The 12,940-nt window shown below is 44.6% G+C and overlaps 1 protein-coding gene across 2 annotated transcripts in view; it reads left to right on the top strand.

Moving 5' to 3' along the window:
• SLC1A2 (solute carrier family 1 member 2) overlaps positions 1-12,940 on the top strand; it is a 137,186-nt gene that overhangs the window by 66,898 nt on the left and 57,348 nt on the right. For both annotated transcript variants that reach the window (XM_048483364.1, XM_048483362.1), the window contains one exon: positions 9,278-9,417. In XM_048483364.1, the coding sequence (XP_048339321.1) occupies positions 9,288-9,417 (130 nt within the window). In that variant the 5' untranslated portion in view covers positions 9,278-9,287. The remainder of the gene's footprint in view (positions 1-9,277; positions 9,418-12,940) is intronic.

Genomic DNA, 12,940 nt, shown 5'->3' with positions numbered 1-12,940 from the left:
AGAGAGGGGGCTGTCAGGACTGTCAAAGCCTTGACTCGAGTATAAGTTGAGGAGGTCTTTTTCAGCACAAAAATGTGCTGGAAAAGTTGACTTATATTTGAGTATATACAGTAAGTGATAATTTGATGTTCTCTGAACAATATGTGAGAAGCTGCCAGTGGTGGGATTCAAATAATTTAACAACCGGTTCTGGTGGTAAGATTAAAATAATGTAATTAATGGGTGGGGTTGCCAACCTCCAGTGAAGCCTTTCCTTTCACGGTGACCAGTCTAGCCTGTATGTTGTAGAGTGAGAAGTAAAAGTTTCTGAGACAAGTACAGAGGAAATCCTCATCTGAGAGGAAATATAATTGCCTTCCTAATTTTTGCATTTCCATAATGGTTCCTTGGCCATGTTACTGAACAAAGAATGCTGAGTATTACATTTTGTACTCAAGGGATCTGTAAAAATTCTGCCTAATGGATCTAGACCAGGAGTCCCAATGTGATGCCCATTACACCCATTAACACCCTTCCTGAGTCCCAAGTGTTTTTAGTGAACGAGCAGATCTTCTGATTGGCTATTGGAGATCTAATGGGCTGTGCAGATTAAAATAATGTTGATTAAGCAGCAGCTGCCATCAGTGATGGTTTTACTCTCTCATTCCTCTTTCCCAATATATTTTTAAAATTTACTTCTCTTGTACAAAGCACTTAGGCTTCCTCTCTGTACTTGTGCACAGCTCTTTCCCATCCAGTTCCCCATCCAAGGCATCTTCTGACATGCTGGGCTGGGTCCCAACAACATTACCATGAATTCAAAAAGTTTGGGGACCCCTGATTTATAGTCCATTCACTATTGAATCTTGAGTTTCTTAAAGTAACTACCATGTCACACTGCACTATGTGCCAATAACACAATTATTGATGTGCAGACAAATTATATAGGATGTAGTTCTACTGGTAAATCCTGCACAAAAATGTTCCTGGCTATTACTTGAAACCCAAGGCTAATTCAAATCTATTATTGGCTTGGGGGACTTGAAGAACAAGCTTTCAAAGGCCATTCTGCTGGTTCTGGCTGTGTATGCGAGGAGGAGGAGGAAGGCAGGACACTATTGCTGCATGTGGTGGGGAGAAGAGAAAGGAGGCGTGCACACACACACCACACACTAGACACTCAAAACATGCACAGCAATTACAGTGTTGTTTCTGCCCCACGCTCACTATGTAATATTCTGGTGGGCTGATGCAGACCCCCCCCCCCCCCCCGCCGCCTGTGGTGGGATTCAAACGATTTAACAACTGGTTGTTTACAAGCACCATTTTAACAATCGGTTCTGCTGAAGTGGTGCGAGCTTGCTGAATCCCACCACTGTCCCCCCAATTACACACTCTTTGCAGAAGAAAGCAATCCACAATGGAGACCAGCATCCTTGGCAAAACTTTTTGTCGGGTAAATGGAGTAAAAGAATAAAGGGGGGAGGGAGATGTGGGACCAGATGAATGAAGGAATGAATGAACTGCTACCTCCAGAAAAGCTCTGTGGGTTGCTGGGTGAGGTCTTGGAACTCCCTTTCCCCCCGGACTGCATTCCTCCTCCTCAGAGAGACATGATCCCTGTAATGATCTCTAGAAAGCCTGGGAGGGTCGGGATCTGGGGGGATGGGGGGACAGCTGAACACTCCATGCCCAAATGGTAGTTATGAATCTCCTCCCTCAACGCCTTCCTCAACAGCTCTACAAGATCGGCAGAGGAGACACTTTGGGAGGTAGCGAGATTACTTGCAAGTAAGGGAGGCTGGGAAGACATGCAACAGTTTTCCCCGCTCCCTCCCAACGCGGGTCGAATAGATTCTTGTCTGTTGGAGAAAGCAAGTGAGGGTCCGTCTGCCGAAGATGACTGTCAGCAGGCTCTGCAGCTGTTTCCAGACCTCCAGAGTGAGCTGGATGCGCGGCGTGGTGAGGTTCCTGGATCTTCCTCTTCTTGCGCCTGGGAGCTGCTTTGCTGGGCTGCCGGTCTGTTGGGAGGCTTCCCTGCCCCAAAAGGTTACCCTGCTATGAGACAGCCTGTCAGCTTCCCATGCACAGAGACTCTTGTGCAGCCCAGATGAGCAGGTGCCAAACCTACGTGCATGCCCTGCAAGAAAGTGAAGCTTGTGTGAAGCCCTTGTCCTCACCTAGCCTTTGCCTTTTGCCCTGAGTTTCATGAGGGTTCCAGTCTCTTTGCCCATAAAGCATCCTAGCTAAGCAGAGAGTGGGGGGAGGAGCTGGGTGACGGGGGGCGGGCAGTAGAGCAAAAGGATAACATGCACAAAGGTTGGCCTCACCCGCCTTCTGAATCGCTGTGCGGAATACTGTAAGTCAAATGAACTGGAAATCAACTATGAGAAATCCAAAATATTGGTATTCGCCAGACGATTCTCTAGACAGGTATGGACTATCAACAAGAAACCTATAGAGCAAGTCAAACAGTTTAAATATCTGGGCATTACTCTTACGAGCAATCTTAATTGGGCAGTACACAGGACACTAGCACTTGATGCAGCCAATAACAGCGCTTCAGCAATCCTGCGCTTTTTCCACAAATCGGGCCATCAATATATACCATCAGCATTGAAAGTTTTCAATGCCAAATGTGGAACCAAGCTCCGTTATGGAGCACTTATCTGGATTGAAGCGGCGAACAAAAAAAAATCTTAAATATATCCTCTAATCCCGCTTTTTTATAAAATCATGGGACTACCCAACTGTGCTCCATACGCAGCCCTATAAGCTTAGAACTTGGGCAAATATCCCATGTCACAAATGGCTATGGCTGAGGACCATCAAATATTGGCTTCGCACATCCATTTTTCACAAGATCATGCTAGCTTAATCCACTCGATGCTCTCCGACTCGGTAGTTCCCAGATGGACGATGTTGGTGGAAGAAAAAATTAGCTCTATCGGGCTCCCACTCAGGGAGTCACTTCTGGCCTCTTTCGCTTCTACCAGAGGCCTGATGCACTGCCTGGAAAATCAGGCTGCTGGGAACATGAGTACTGCAACATGATAGCTGAAGCGGAGGGAAACATGCTCTCCTCTAAATTTGCTTTTCCCTTTTGAACAAGGACATACAGCCAACTACCTTTTCTGGCTTTACTTCAATCCAAGGCACAGGTGAAGAGCAATATCCTTGGCCCGTTTCAATTTAATGCCCTCTATGCTCCTTTAAAAGGCAGATACCAACGCATAGATAAACAAAAGAGGCTATGCCCATGCAACTCAGGCCAAGTAGAGACACTGGAGCACACTCTGTTTCACATTGTGCAAGATTTGCTTAAGCATCAGAATGAGACCCAGCCCATCATTGCTTCACTTCTATACAATCATTTAACTGATGCTCTTAGGATTCCGCTAATCACTTTAGATAATCTTGATCCTCATTTCTGGCGAAAAGCCGTGAGCAAAAATATCTTTTAAAGATTATAGACGCAACGCTAGATGCGACACTAAGCACCTTAGGGATTGCTATCATCATAACAACAACAATGCTGATTCTCACATTAACTACTTCTGCTATTGGCACACATTGTGCCTACCTCTTGCCAGCAACCTTTGGGTTCTACAGTCATGGTCACCCAAAGTCAAAACGTAAGGATTCATTGAGGGATGTCAGAGTTTTGGTTATTGATTGCTAGGATGGAGTGAGTGACAACTGAAGGCTGTGGCAACCTATGGGAGCCAAATCAATTGGTTTGCCCATTTCCCCTATCCCTTTGTTCTGTGTTAGGATTTAGGTGCCACTCTAACAAACTCTGTAAGTTTTATAGTGCGGAGCAAGTGTTGACACTGTATGCTGTTGTGATGCCTGGGCTCTGTTGGTGGGTTTTTAGTCAGGTCTGTGGAGAGGTGTATAGGAATGGCACTTTTGATGAGTCCATTTGGACTAAACTTTTGATGAGACTCTGAATGGCTGCTGTAACTATCTGTCTTTCATGGACAATTGTTTTATGGTTTTATTGTTTTATTGTATTTATTGTTTTATTGTATTTATTGTATTTTGGAATGCCAATAAAGGCTATCATCATCAAAAAAAAAAAAGGATAACATATTGCAAAAGCGTAGGAGCAGAGCCAAGGGAGGCATGGCAACCCAGGGGATTGGCGGGGACGTCTTAGTTTATGGGGGACTTGCAGTGGTGGAATTCACCATTTAACAACCGGTTTGGTGAACTCAACGAAAAATTAGGAATCAGTTCTGCCGAACCAGTCCGAACTGGCTGAATCCCACCTCTGGAAGCCACCTTCTAAAGAGAAACAATCTGCTTTAAAAAAAAACAGCTCTGAAAAAAGTAACATCAGAAAGTATGAAGATTTGCATTGAAACAACCTAATTAAGACTATTTTAGTACTGCTGTCCAATCTTTTTTTTAAGTTATTTTGGTTGGAAGAAGACTTTTTAATCCCATGGGCCATATTATTTCAGCTTAAGTATTCCAAAAAATCAACCAGGGTCTTTTTGAATCAGATACCCTGCAGGTCATGGTCTTAATATAGATTCTCAGTGGATAGCTGGAAACTGAAACCTTAATGAAAAGTAGGTCATTGGAGTGCAGTGGCAAATAATGTAATATTTTGCACAAATGCATTTTGATGTTGCTGTTCCAAGATGAAAGAATATTCTTTCAAAGTGCTTGGGTGAAATATATATATATTTGGTATGTATGTGTGTATATATATATAAATATATATATGGTGTGTGTGTGTGTGTGTGTGTGTGTGTGTGTGTGTGTGTGTGTGTGTGTGTGTGTGTGTATATATATATATATATATATATATATATGGGGTGTGTGTGTGTGTGTGTGTGTGTATGCAGAAATAGGGGAAAAACCTGCAATAAACCTTTGATAGAAGATAGAAACATTCCATGTTCTTAAACTGTAAGGAATCATTTTGTATGGCTCATTACTAAGGTGAATTAGACTATTAGTGCATTTGGAAAATGTTATGCTTATACTATGATTAGAGTTGCCAAGTTGCCTGCTTGTGGTGTGAGGTCTCCTGCCAAAAGTCCCCTCTACCTGAAAAGTAATGTATCAAGAGTGGGGTAGGGGGGAAGATAGCAATGTTCTACGATTAGTCTTTATGGGAATGATAGAGATGAAGAGGGAAAATCATAGAGCATCACCTGCTTCATCTAGCTAAAAAGCTGACACTCACATGTTTCTTGAAGTTCCGCAGGAAGAGAAGCTGGTTTAGTAGTTTTGCACAGTTGCTAGCATGGACTCCCGCCCCACACCACACACACTTGCCTTGTGTTGCCAGCTCTTTATTTCTTCAGTCTACTCAACCACCTGAGTGTGTGCAAATGCATATGTGATGCCTGCTGCCTGCAACTCAAGGATAGCCAGTGTTTATGGGGTGCATATTCAGTCAGTGCCCCAGCAATCTTGGGCTGAAACACAGCCTTCACCTACTGTTGTTGTTGGTGCAGAAGGAGGAAACCACATCTACCCACTCTCCAAGGTAAGGGGGAGGTTCCCGGGTTCAAAACCCCCCATTACATGTCCAAAGCTCTGTCCTCCATTTGTGATTTTTTGGGGGCATTTTTAGTTTTTTCGGGTTTTGACCTGCAAGGGGTGCAGTTTTTAGGCTAGCAGCACCAAAATTGCAGGGATTTGTTGGGAGACATAATAGATTTGATTGCTTAAACAATCTTTGGAGCATTGCACTTTTAAGAAAATCATACCAAGGATGTAGGTAAGGGGGGGTTCTCAGGTTCAAACCCCTCCATTCATGTCCGAAGCTCCGCCCACCCGTTTGTGGGTTTTAAAAACATTTTTTGTGTTTTTTGGTTTTTGGCCTGCAGGGGCCGCATTGTTTAGGCTAGCAGCACCAAACTTCCAGGGATTGTTTGGGGGAATCTCCTGATGATATTACCCAGGTTTGGTGAGGTTTGGTTCAGGGGGTCCAAAGTTATGAACTCCCAAATGGTGTGCCCCCATCCTCCATTGTTTCCAATAGGAGTTAATAGAAGATGGGGACTACACCTTTGAGGAGAGTCTCTTACTGATACCACCCAGGTTTTGTGAAGTTTGGTCTAGGGGGTCCAAAGCTATGGACTTCCAAAGGGGGTGCCCCATCCCCCATTGTTTCCAATGGAAGGTAATAGGAGATGGGGCTACACCTTTGAGGGTCCATAACTTTGGACACTTTGAACCAAACTTCACCAAACCTGGGTGGTATCATCAGGAGAGTCTCCTAAAGATACCCTAAAAGTTTGGTGATGCTAGATTAACAATTGGACGCCTGACAGCAGGCACCCCCCAAATTTTCCCAGATTCTCCTTTTAAATCCACCCCCTTTGGCATGGATTTAAAGGGAGAATCTGAGGTCCTCAGTTTAGAAGAAGAAGAAGAGTTTGGATTTATATCCTCCCTTTCTCTCCTGCAGGAGACTCAAAGGATCTTACAATCTCCTTGACCTTCCCCCCTCACAACAAACACCCTGTGAGGTGGGTGGGGCTGAGAGAGCTCCGAAAAGTTGTGACTAGCTCAAGGTCACCCAGCTGGCATGTGTGGGAGTGCACAGGCTAATCTGAATTCCCCAGATAAACCTCCACAGATCAAGCAGCAGAGCAGGAAATCAAACCCGGTTCCTCCAGATTAGAATGCACTTGCTCTTAACCACTACGCCACATTGAAAGTGATGCTGTTTCAGGGTGGGGGATAATCCACCCCAAAACAGCATCACTTTCAATGTTGTTTAACTGAGGACCCCAGATTCTCCCTTTAAGGTGGATTTAAAAGGAGAATTTGTGCTCTCTAGTTTAAATACCATTGAAAGTGATGCTGTTTGGGGGTGGATTCCAGCATCACAGCAACTGCCGGGGGGGGTGGGGGGCAAAACTCAGATTTTGCACCGGGCTCCATTTTCCCTCTATGCCTCTGCCCAGAAGGGAGGGCAGAAGGAACTGCCAGCTGCCGGCTGGGAGACCAGCTGGTGGGGGGCAGGGTGGGGGAGTCTGCTGTCCCTGGCCTTGGAGAGCTGTTTTTATAAGCACTAGGCTGGGGGCGGGGCTTGGGGAGGTGTGGTCATGCCCTAGGGGCAGGTGGGGGTGTGGCCTCACCCCGAACCCCCCATTAAAAAATCTATACCTACATCCCTGAATCATACAGTCACCCTGCCCGAGCGGCAGCTTCCCTGAAGCCGAGCCTCAGAGCCTGCGGGGAAAGGAAAAGATGAGTGAGTGAGGGAATGGCGGGCGGCAGTGGCTGCAGTGGGTGGCTCGTGTATAAGTCAAGGAGGGTTTTTTCGGCACAAAACGTGCAGAAAAAGTCGACTTATACACGAGTATTTATTTATTTGTTTGTTTATGTATTTATTTATACTTTCGATTTATTGGCCGCCCTCCCCCAAAGGGCTCAGAGTGGCTTACAACACAATAAAACACAACAATCCATACATTACATAAAATATAAATTATTTAAAATCAGCACAATATACAATCTAAAAAGCCAGAGTAAAAACCAAAGCAGTTTGGTGGCGACAAAATCCCACCCCCAAGCCCACACTCAGCCCGGCTGGCTAAATACCTGGTGGAACAGGTCCGTTTTGCAGGCCCTGCGTAAGCTCAATAAGTCCCGCAGGGCCCTGGAACGGCCAGCCATGTGACTAGCCTGAGGCCATGCCAGATTCATTTATTGCAGCTGCAACCCACTTTACATTTGCTGTGCAGAAAGGGTCTTCTTCTTCTTCTTCTTCTTCTTCTTCTTCTTCTTCTTCTTCTTCTTCTTCTTCTTCTTCTTCTTCTTCTTCTTCTTCTTCTTCTTCTTCTTCTTCTTCTTCTTCTTCTTCTTCTTCTTCTTCTTCTTCTTCCTCCAGCTGACCACCCAGAGGAACCATGCTTGTGTGTGTGAATGTGTGTGTGTTCCAATTCAGCCACCCCCATGCAGCACATCTATTTTTATTACTAATAATAATGTAAGCTTGAGCAGCAAATAGCCTCAGAAATTAATACTAAGGCTATCACGTGAAGTGGCATGTTTGGATTTGGCATGCCTCTTACTGTCTCTATTTTGAAACTCATTAAAAAGTTTTTTGTCTAATTAAAGCACATATTTTGGTTTCATTAAAAAGTTAACATTGGGGTAGCAGCTGTGATGAGACAGATGGCCCTTGCAGTAGAAAGAAGAGATTGTGCCTCAGTCTGTTAAGAAAGTGGTAAAAGAAATGCTTTGAAGTGAGCCAGGCTGTCTCCACATCATTCATGCAGAAAACACTGGGCTTCAAAGTGCTAGTTACATTAAAATGAATAAGATGGAGAAGCAGGAAAAAAAGCAGTATCTGCATATTTCTAGCAATTACTATTCAAGTTTGCACCAACATTTATTTGGATTCATCTTCAGAACATTTATTGGATTCATTCTTGTCTTGCTGTTGACACCACCTATTTTATAGGTTTTCTTCTGAGAAATGAATCAATTATTTGCTTATCAATATTCTCTTATTTGAAGTCCCCCCCCCCCCAGTTTTTTATTCCTCTGTTTTTGTTTCTGTTCTACGTAAAATGGGAGCACACTAGTTCCTTTTCATTTCTTACATCTTCCGTTTCAGGTTCAGTTCGGAATTGTTCTTGACTAAAGTTCATATTCATATTTGGGCTCATGAGGGCTTGAGCAAAGGAGAGACAGACACGAGTCTCCTGCTGTAAAATGTCAACTGAAAACACATACAGTTTTTGTTAGCCTCAGGCTTTGCATGGCTCCTTGCTTTTTTGTCAGTGGCTGCTTCCACACAATGATAATATTTCAAGTAGCTGTAATTACTGCTGCAAATGCAGGGGTTTTCACAGCAACAGCACAATGTCAATAGGCAGTTACATCTCCACAATAAAAATGGCTAATGATGTTTTTTAAAAAATGAAAGCTGAGAATTTGAGAAGTTAGTAGATAATAACAATAGCCTGTTGTAATTCTACTGCACTGTAGTGATCCAGCTGTAGATCCAGCCTTTCACAAAGGCTTCCAAAATGCACATCTTCCAGTCCATGGGACATTCCAAAAAGATTGTATGCAATCAGGTTTAGGAAAAATTGTATCGAAGTAGAGAAAAACCTGGAAAGTGGACAATTGAGGGAAGCACTGTGAATATGCTCCAACTCCCACCCCCAGGTTTGATTGCCAAATCAGTGCAAAATTTCCATATGGAAGCAACCTGCGTTAAAAATAAATCAATATTTTTGAAAAGACATGTCTTTTTTTCTTTCTCTGTTCATGCACTCTCTCAATTTACAACAGTTGGTTTCTTTTCTAGTGCCAACAACATGCCAAAGCAGGTAGAAGTGCGGATGCATGAAGGCCACCTGAGCCCAGTGGAACCTCGTCCAAGACATCTGTGTGCACAACTATGCTATTCATTTCGAAAAAATCTGCTCCTTTCACTTACTATATTTGGTAAGTAAAGATACATGAACCTGTCAATTTTCAGTCCTTTTGTGACCATTTAATGTTCAATAAACCTGCTTCATTCCTCCCCTTAGTTGTTTCTTTTGAAATTCAAGTCTGAGTGCTCTAGTCTGTTGTTTTATACTTCTTTTATGCCTGCCATTTTTGGCAGTAGGATATTTCTAACTGATGCCAAATTCTATAAACTACTGTATAACTAATTATTAAATCAACCAGCCCTCAGTGATGCAGGTTTTTTTACAAAGTTGCTTTTTATCCTGAATGCTTAAAGAAGTCTAAAAGAATAATAAAGTCAAAGTTCCCTTTTCAAACACACAGTTAGCAGTTGTGGGATCATATTCTGGTGAAACTGAGAGGAAGTGTCAGAGCTGACCAGTCCAGTAGGTTCATCTGGGCAGTTACCTGGGTGTTGGAGATAGAGGGGCACTGAAACCAATGCTATCACCCTCCTGCCTGCTGTCAGTGCTGGGTTTCTGGTGGCAAGTGGCACCCCTGGTCCCAGGTGGCAGCCTGTAGCAAGTTTGTTCCTTCCCTTCCCCTGTTGGGGTGTGGGGGCAGGTCGTCGTCTTTCCTCCTGTCTGTCAGATGTTGGGTCTGTTGATGGGCATGAACATTGCTGTCCCAGTGCTTTTCAATGGAAGTCCTCCGAGCAGCTATGACTCTCTTATGCATGTCTGCATATTTTCAAAGATAGCTCTCTTTTTTAAGGAAACTATATATTGCCAAAACCAGCAGGACCAACTGAGTATAACTATTTACTTTTGTGGCTGAATTGGAGTCTGGAGAGCAACCATCCTGGGGAAACCTTCAGCAAATGGCAGGAGGGAGCAATCTTTGAGCTGCACAACAAATGTTGGGTGCAAGCTGAGAGTGAAACTGACCAGAAAGCAAAATGGTCAGGCAGGAAAAATAAGACCTCCTACCAGGGCTGAAGCAAGGGGGGACTGCTCCCAGGGCACACTGCGCCTTGCATCCCGGCCACACCCCTGCCATGCCCTGGAACACCCCCGCACCAGCATGCATCATGCCCCCTACCCCACCGCTCCCTTGGTGCTACACCTGGGCATTCAGTAGTCAGGGGATGCAGCTGTAGTTCTGTTACATTGATTGCTAAGAACAAAAAGTCTACCCCCAATCTCATCAAAGTAGTATCAGAATAACCCACCCTATTCCCTTCTAAAGCTATCGAAGTATATAATAAGGTGTTCAGGTACATTAGTCTCAGGGGGCAGACAGTGGCTTTAATCACAGCATTTAATCATAGATTAACAAAATAAAATTCTTCCACTTATTATGCTAATGATTAAATATCCTATTTTTCCATAATGCTGATTTGAAACCTGTACTTACCAAGGAAACCACATGCTCACTGGATTTTCCTTTTTTGAAATGTGCCAGTACAATCAGCATTTGTGTAAAACTCCCAATAACTTTTCAAGCCCTGCTGAGAATAGTAACAGCAAAGCCCTTTGCTATGCTCAGAGCCCTTTCTGGGCATTATCTCAGCCTGGAATCTTCTAAGTAACTGGATCTACAGAAAAAACTGAACCATATCTTTGTCATTCATATAGTTTCCAAACCTCTTACCTCTGTAGCAAGAATAGGCTTTTTTCATACAGAACATGTCAAGGTGCCAGCATTTATCATATCTGAACTTGCTTCAGTGACCTCCAATGACAGTTAACAAATGTTAGACACCTTGTGATTTCCCATGTAATTCCCCTCTGGAAATATTTCTCAAGGTATGTCCGTTCTTCAAGTGCATACCTGACAAATGGGTTGTGCTGAAACCTGCAGAGATTCAGGCTTTACTCTAAATGTACTGACTAACCTTGGTTCTAGTATTATTCCAGAGGTTAAGTTATGAAGTCAACTGAGTGATCTTATAATATGAACTATATGCACTACCCATTAGCACATTGTGGCACCCTCAGCAAATGCCTATCATGTGTAGCTATCAAAGAATATTCTGAGGGGCTATTATTCAACGCCTAATCACTGCTCTCATTTTGACGAAATATGATGTTCTACTAAACTTGCAGCATTGCAACCAACTCATGGAAACCATACAAGATTTGCAAGGCAGGGATATTCAGAGGTGGTGTGTCCCTTGCCTACCTGCATATCGGATATTAAATCCAACTTTCTGGTATTTGACACCCCTTTCTTCACTTTCCCCATCCAAACTGCATTGCTTTGCCCGTATGAGTCCTGCCTCCTGGAAATTAACTTTGCAGGAGTCAAAAAGGACGGCTGCCCCTATTGGTAAATGGATATGGGTGATACGGGTGTACCCTTTGTTTGTGGAGGAGTAAGGAACAAACCCACTTTACGAGATTAGAGTTTGCTGCTTATATGGCAGAGTGGGGGATCAAATCTGGTACTCAAGGTCAGAGTCCACATGTTCTTATAACCCTGAGTCAAATACCCCTGCTCAGGCAGCCTGGGCCTCCAGGCCCTGCCACCGAAATACCATACATCCCACTCCTGCAAAGAGAAGCAAGGGAAGTAGGGGAGGGGAGGCAATCAGCTAGTTTTCCTGATGATGAATAGGCCGGGCAGTCTGCACTACGCTGACCCCGAACCTCCCTTGCACTCACTAATGGGAAAAGGACCCTCTCCTAGGCCAAGTAGGCCTGCAGCTGTGTAGCACTGCCAATGTCCCTCCACCATTCCCCCACCATGCTTTAATGTGGCCCAAGGGCCCCCACAACTGCAGTAACCATGGGGGGGGGGGGAGATGCAAGAGAGCCATGCAATCGGTGCCACACCAGCTAGCCCTTGGGGGGAGGACAACCACTCCCTAAATGTCATGAAGTCAGAACCCAGTGGCTCCCAGCAAACAAGCCACAGAAGGGAAACTAGCCCCCCTGCTCATTTGATTGGCCTTGGCTGCAAGGCCCAACAGGCCTCTGCACAAAGCCAAGAGAGCGAGTGCTCTGCTTGTTCTGGTGATCTCAAGAGGCCGGGGCCAGCCGGGTGCTGCCTTATATAGGCGCACCCCAGCTCCCCTGTCACGTGATGGGCCCCCGTCATGTGACTCAAGCCCAGCGCAAACACGTCCCTTCGCAGCCAGGCCTTATCCTTATCAGTTCAGTCTCTGAAACCAGAGTCCAGAGTTCAGTCTCTGGAACCAGCAGAGAGGAGAAGCAGTGAAGAAGAGGACTGGGCCAGAAGAGCAGAGTCAGCTCTGGTGTTCATTTTGGAGGGCTTTTCTCATAGCCACATCTTTTAAAACAGTGTATTTTAACAGGGGTTTGCAGGGGTTATCTCTGTTTCTCCTTAAGGCTACTAGGAGCTGAAACTGCGGGAGGTGGGGCTTAACAGGGGTTAACAGAGGTTCCTCTTTGTCCTGGGCTGCTCAGAGGTGGGGCTCCTGAGGTGAGTCACTCTTTAGTTCAGTCTCTGAAACCAGCGGCACGCACCTAGCGGCGCACGCAATTTCATTTTTTTGCTTGTTTTTCTTTTTGTTTTAATTAATAAGGGCATTTCTTTGAGGATATAGTAACGC

This window comes from Sphaerodactylus townsendi, linkage group LG02, assembly GCF_021028975.2.
Source record: "Sphaerodactylus townsendi isolate TG3544 linkage group LG02, MPM_Stown_v2.3, whole genome shotgun sequence".
Taxonomy (NCBI): Eukaryota; Metazoa; Chordata; class Lepidosauria; order Squamata; family Sphaerodactylidae; genus Sphaerodactylus; species Sphaerodactylus townsendi.
The sequence above is the reverse complement of the archived record's forward strand: the minus strand, read 5'-3'. Positions and strand labels throughout refer to the sequence as shown.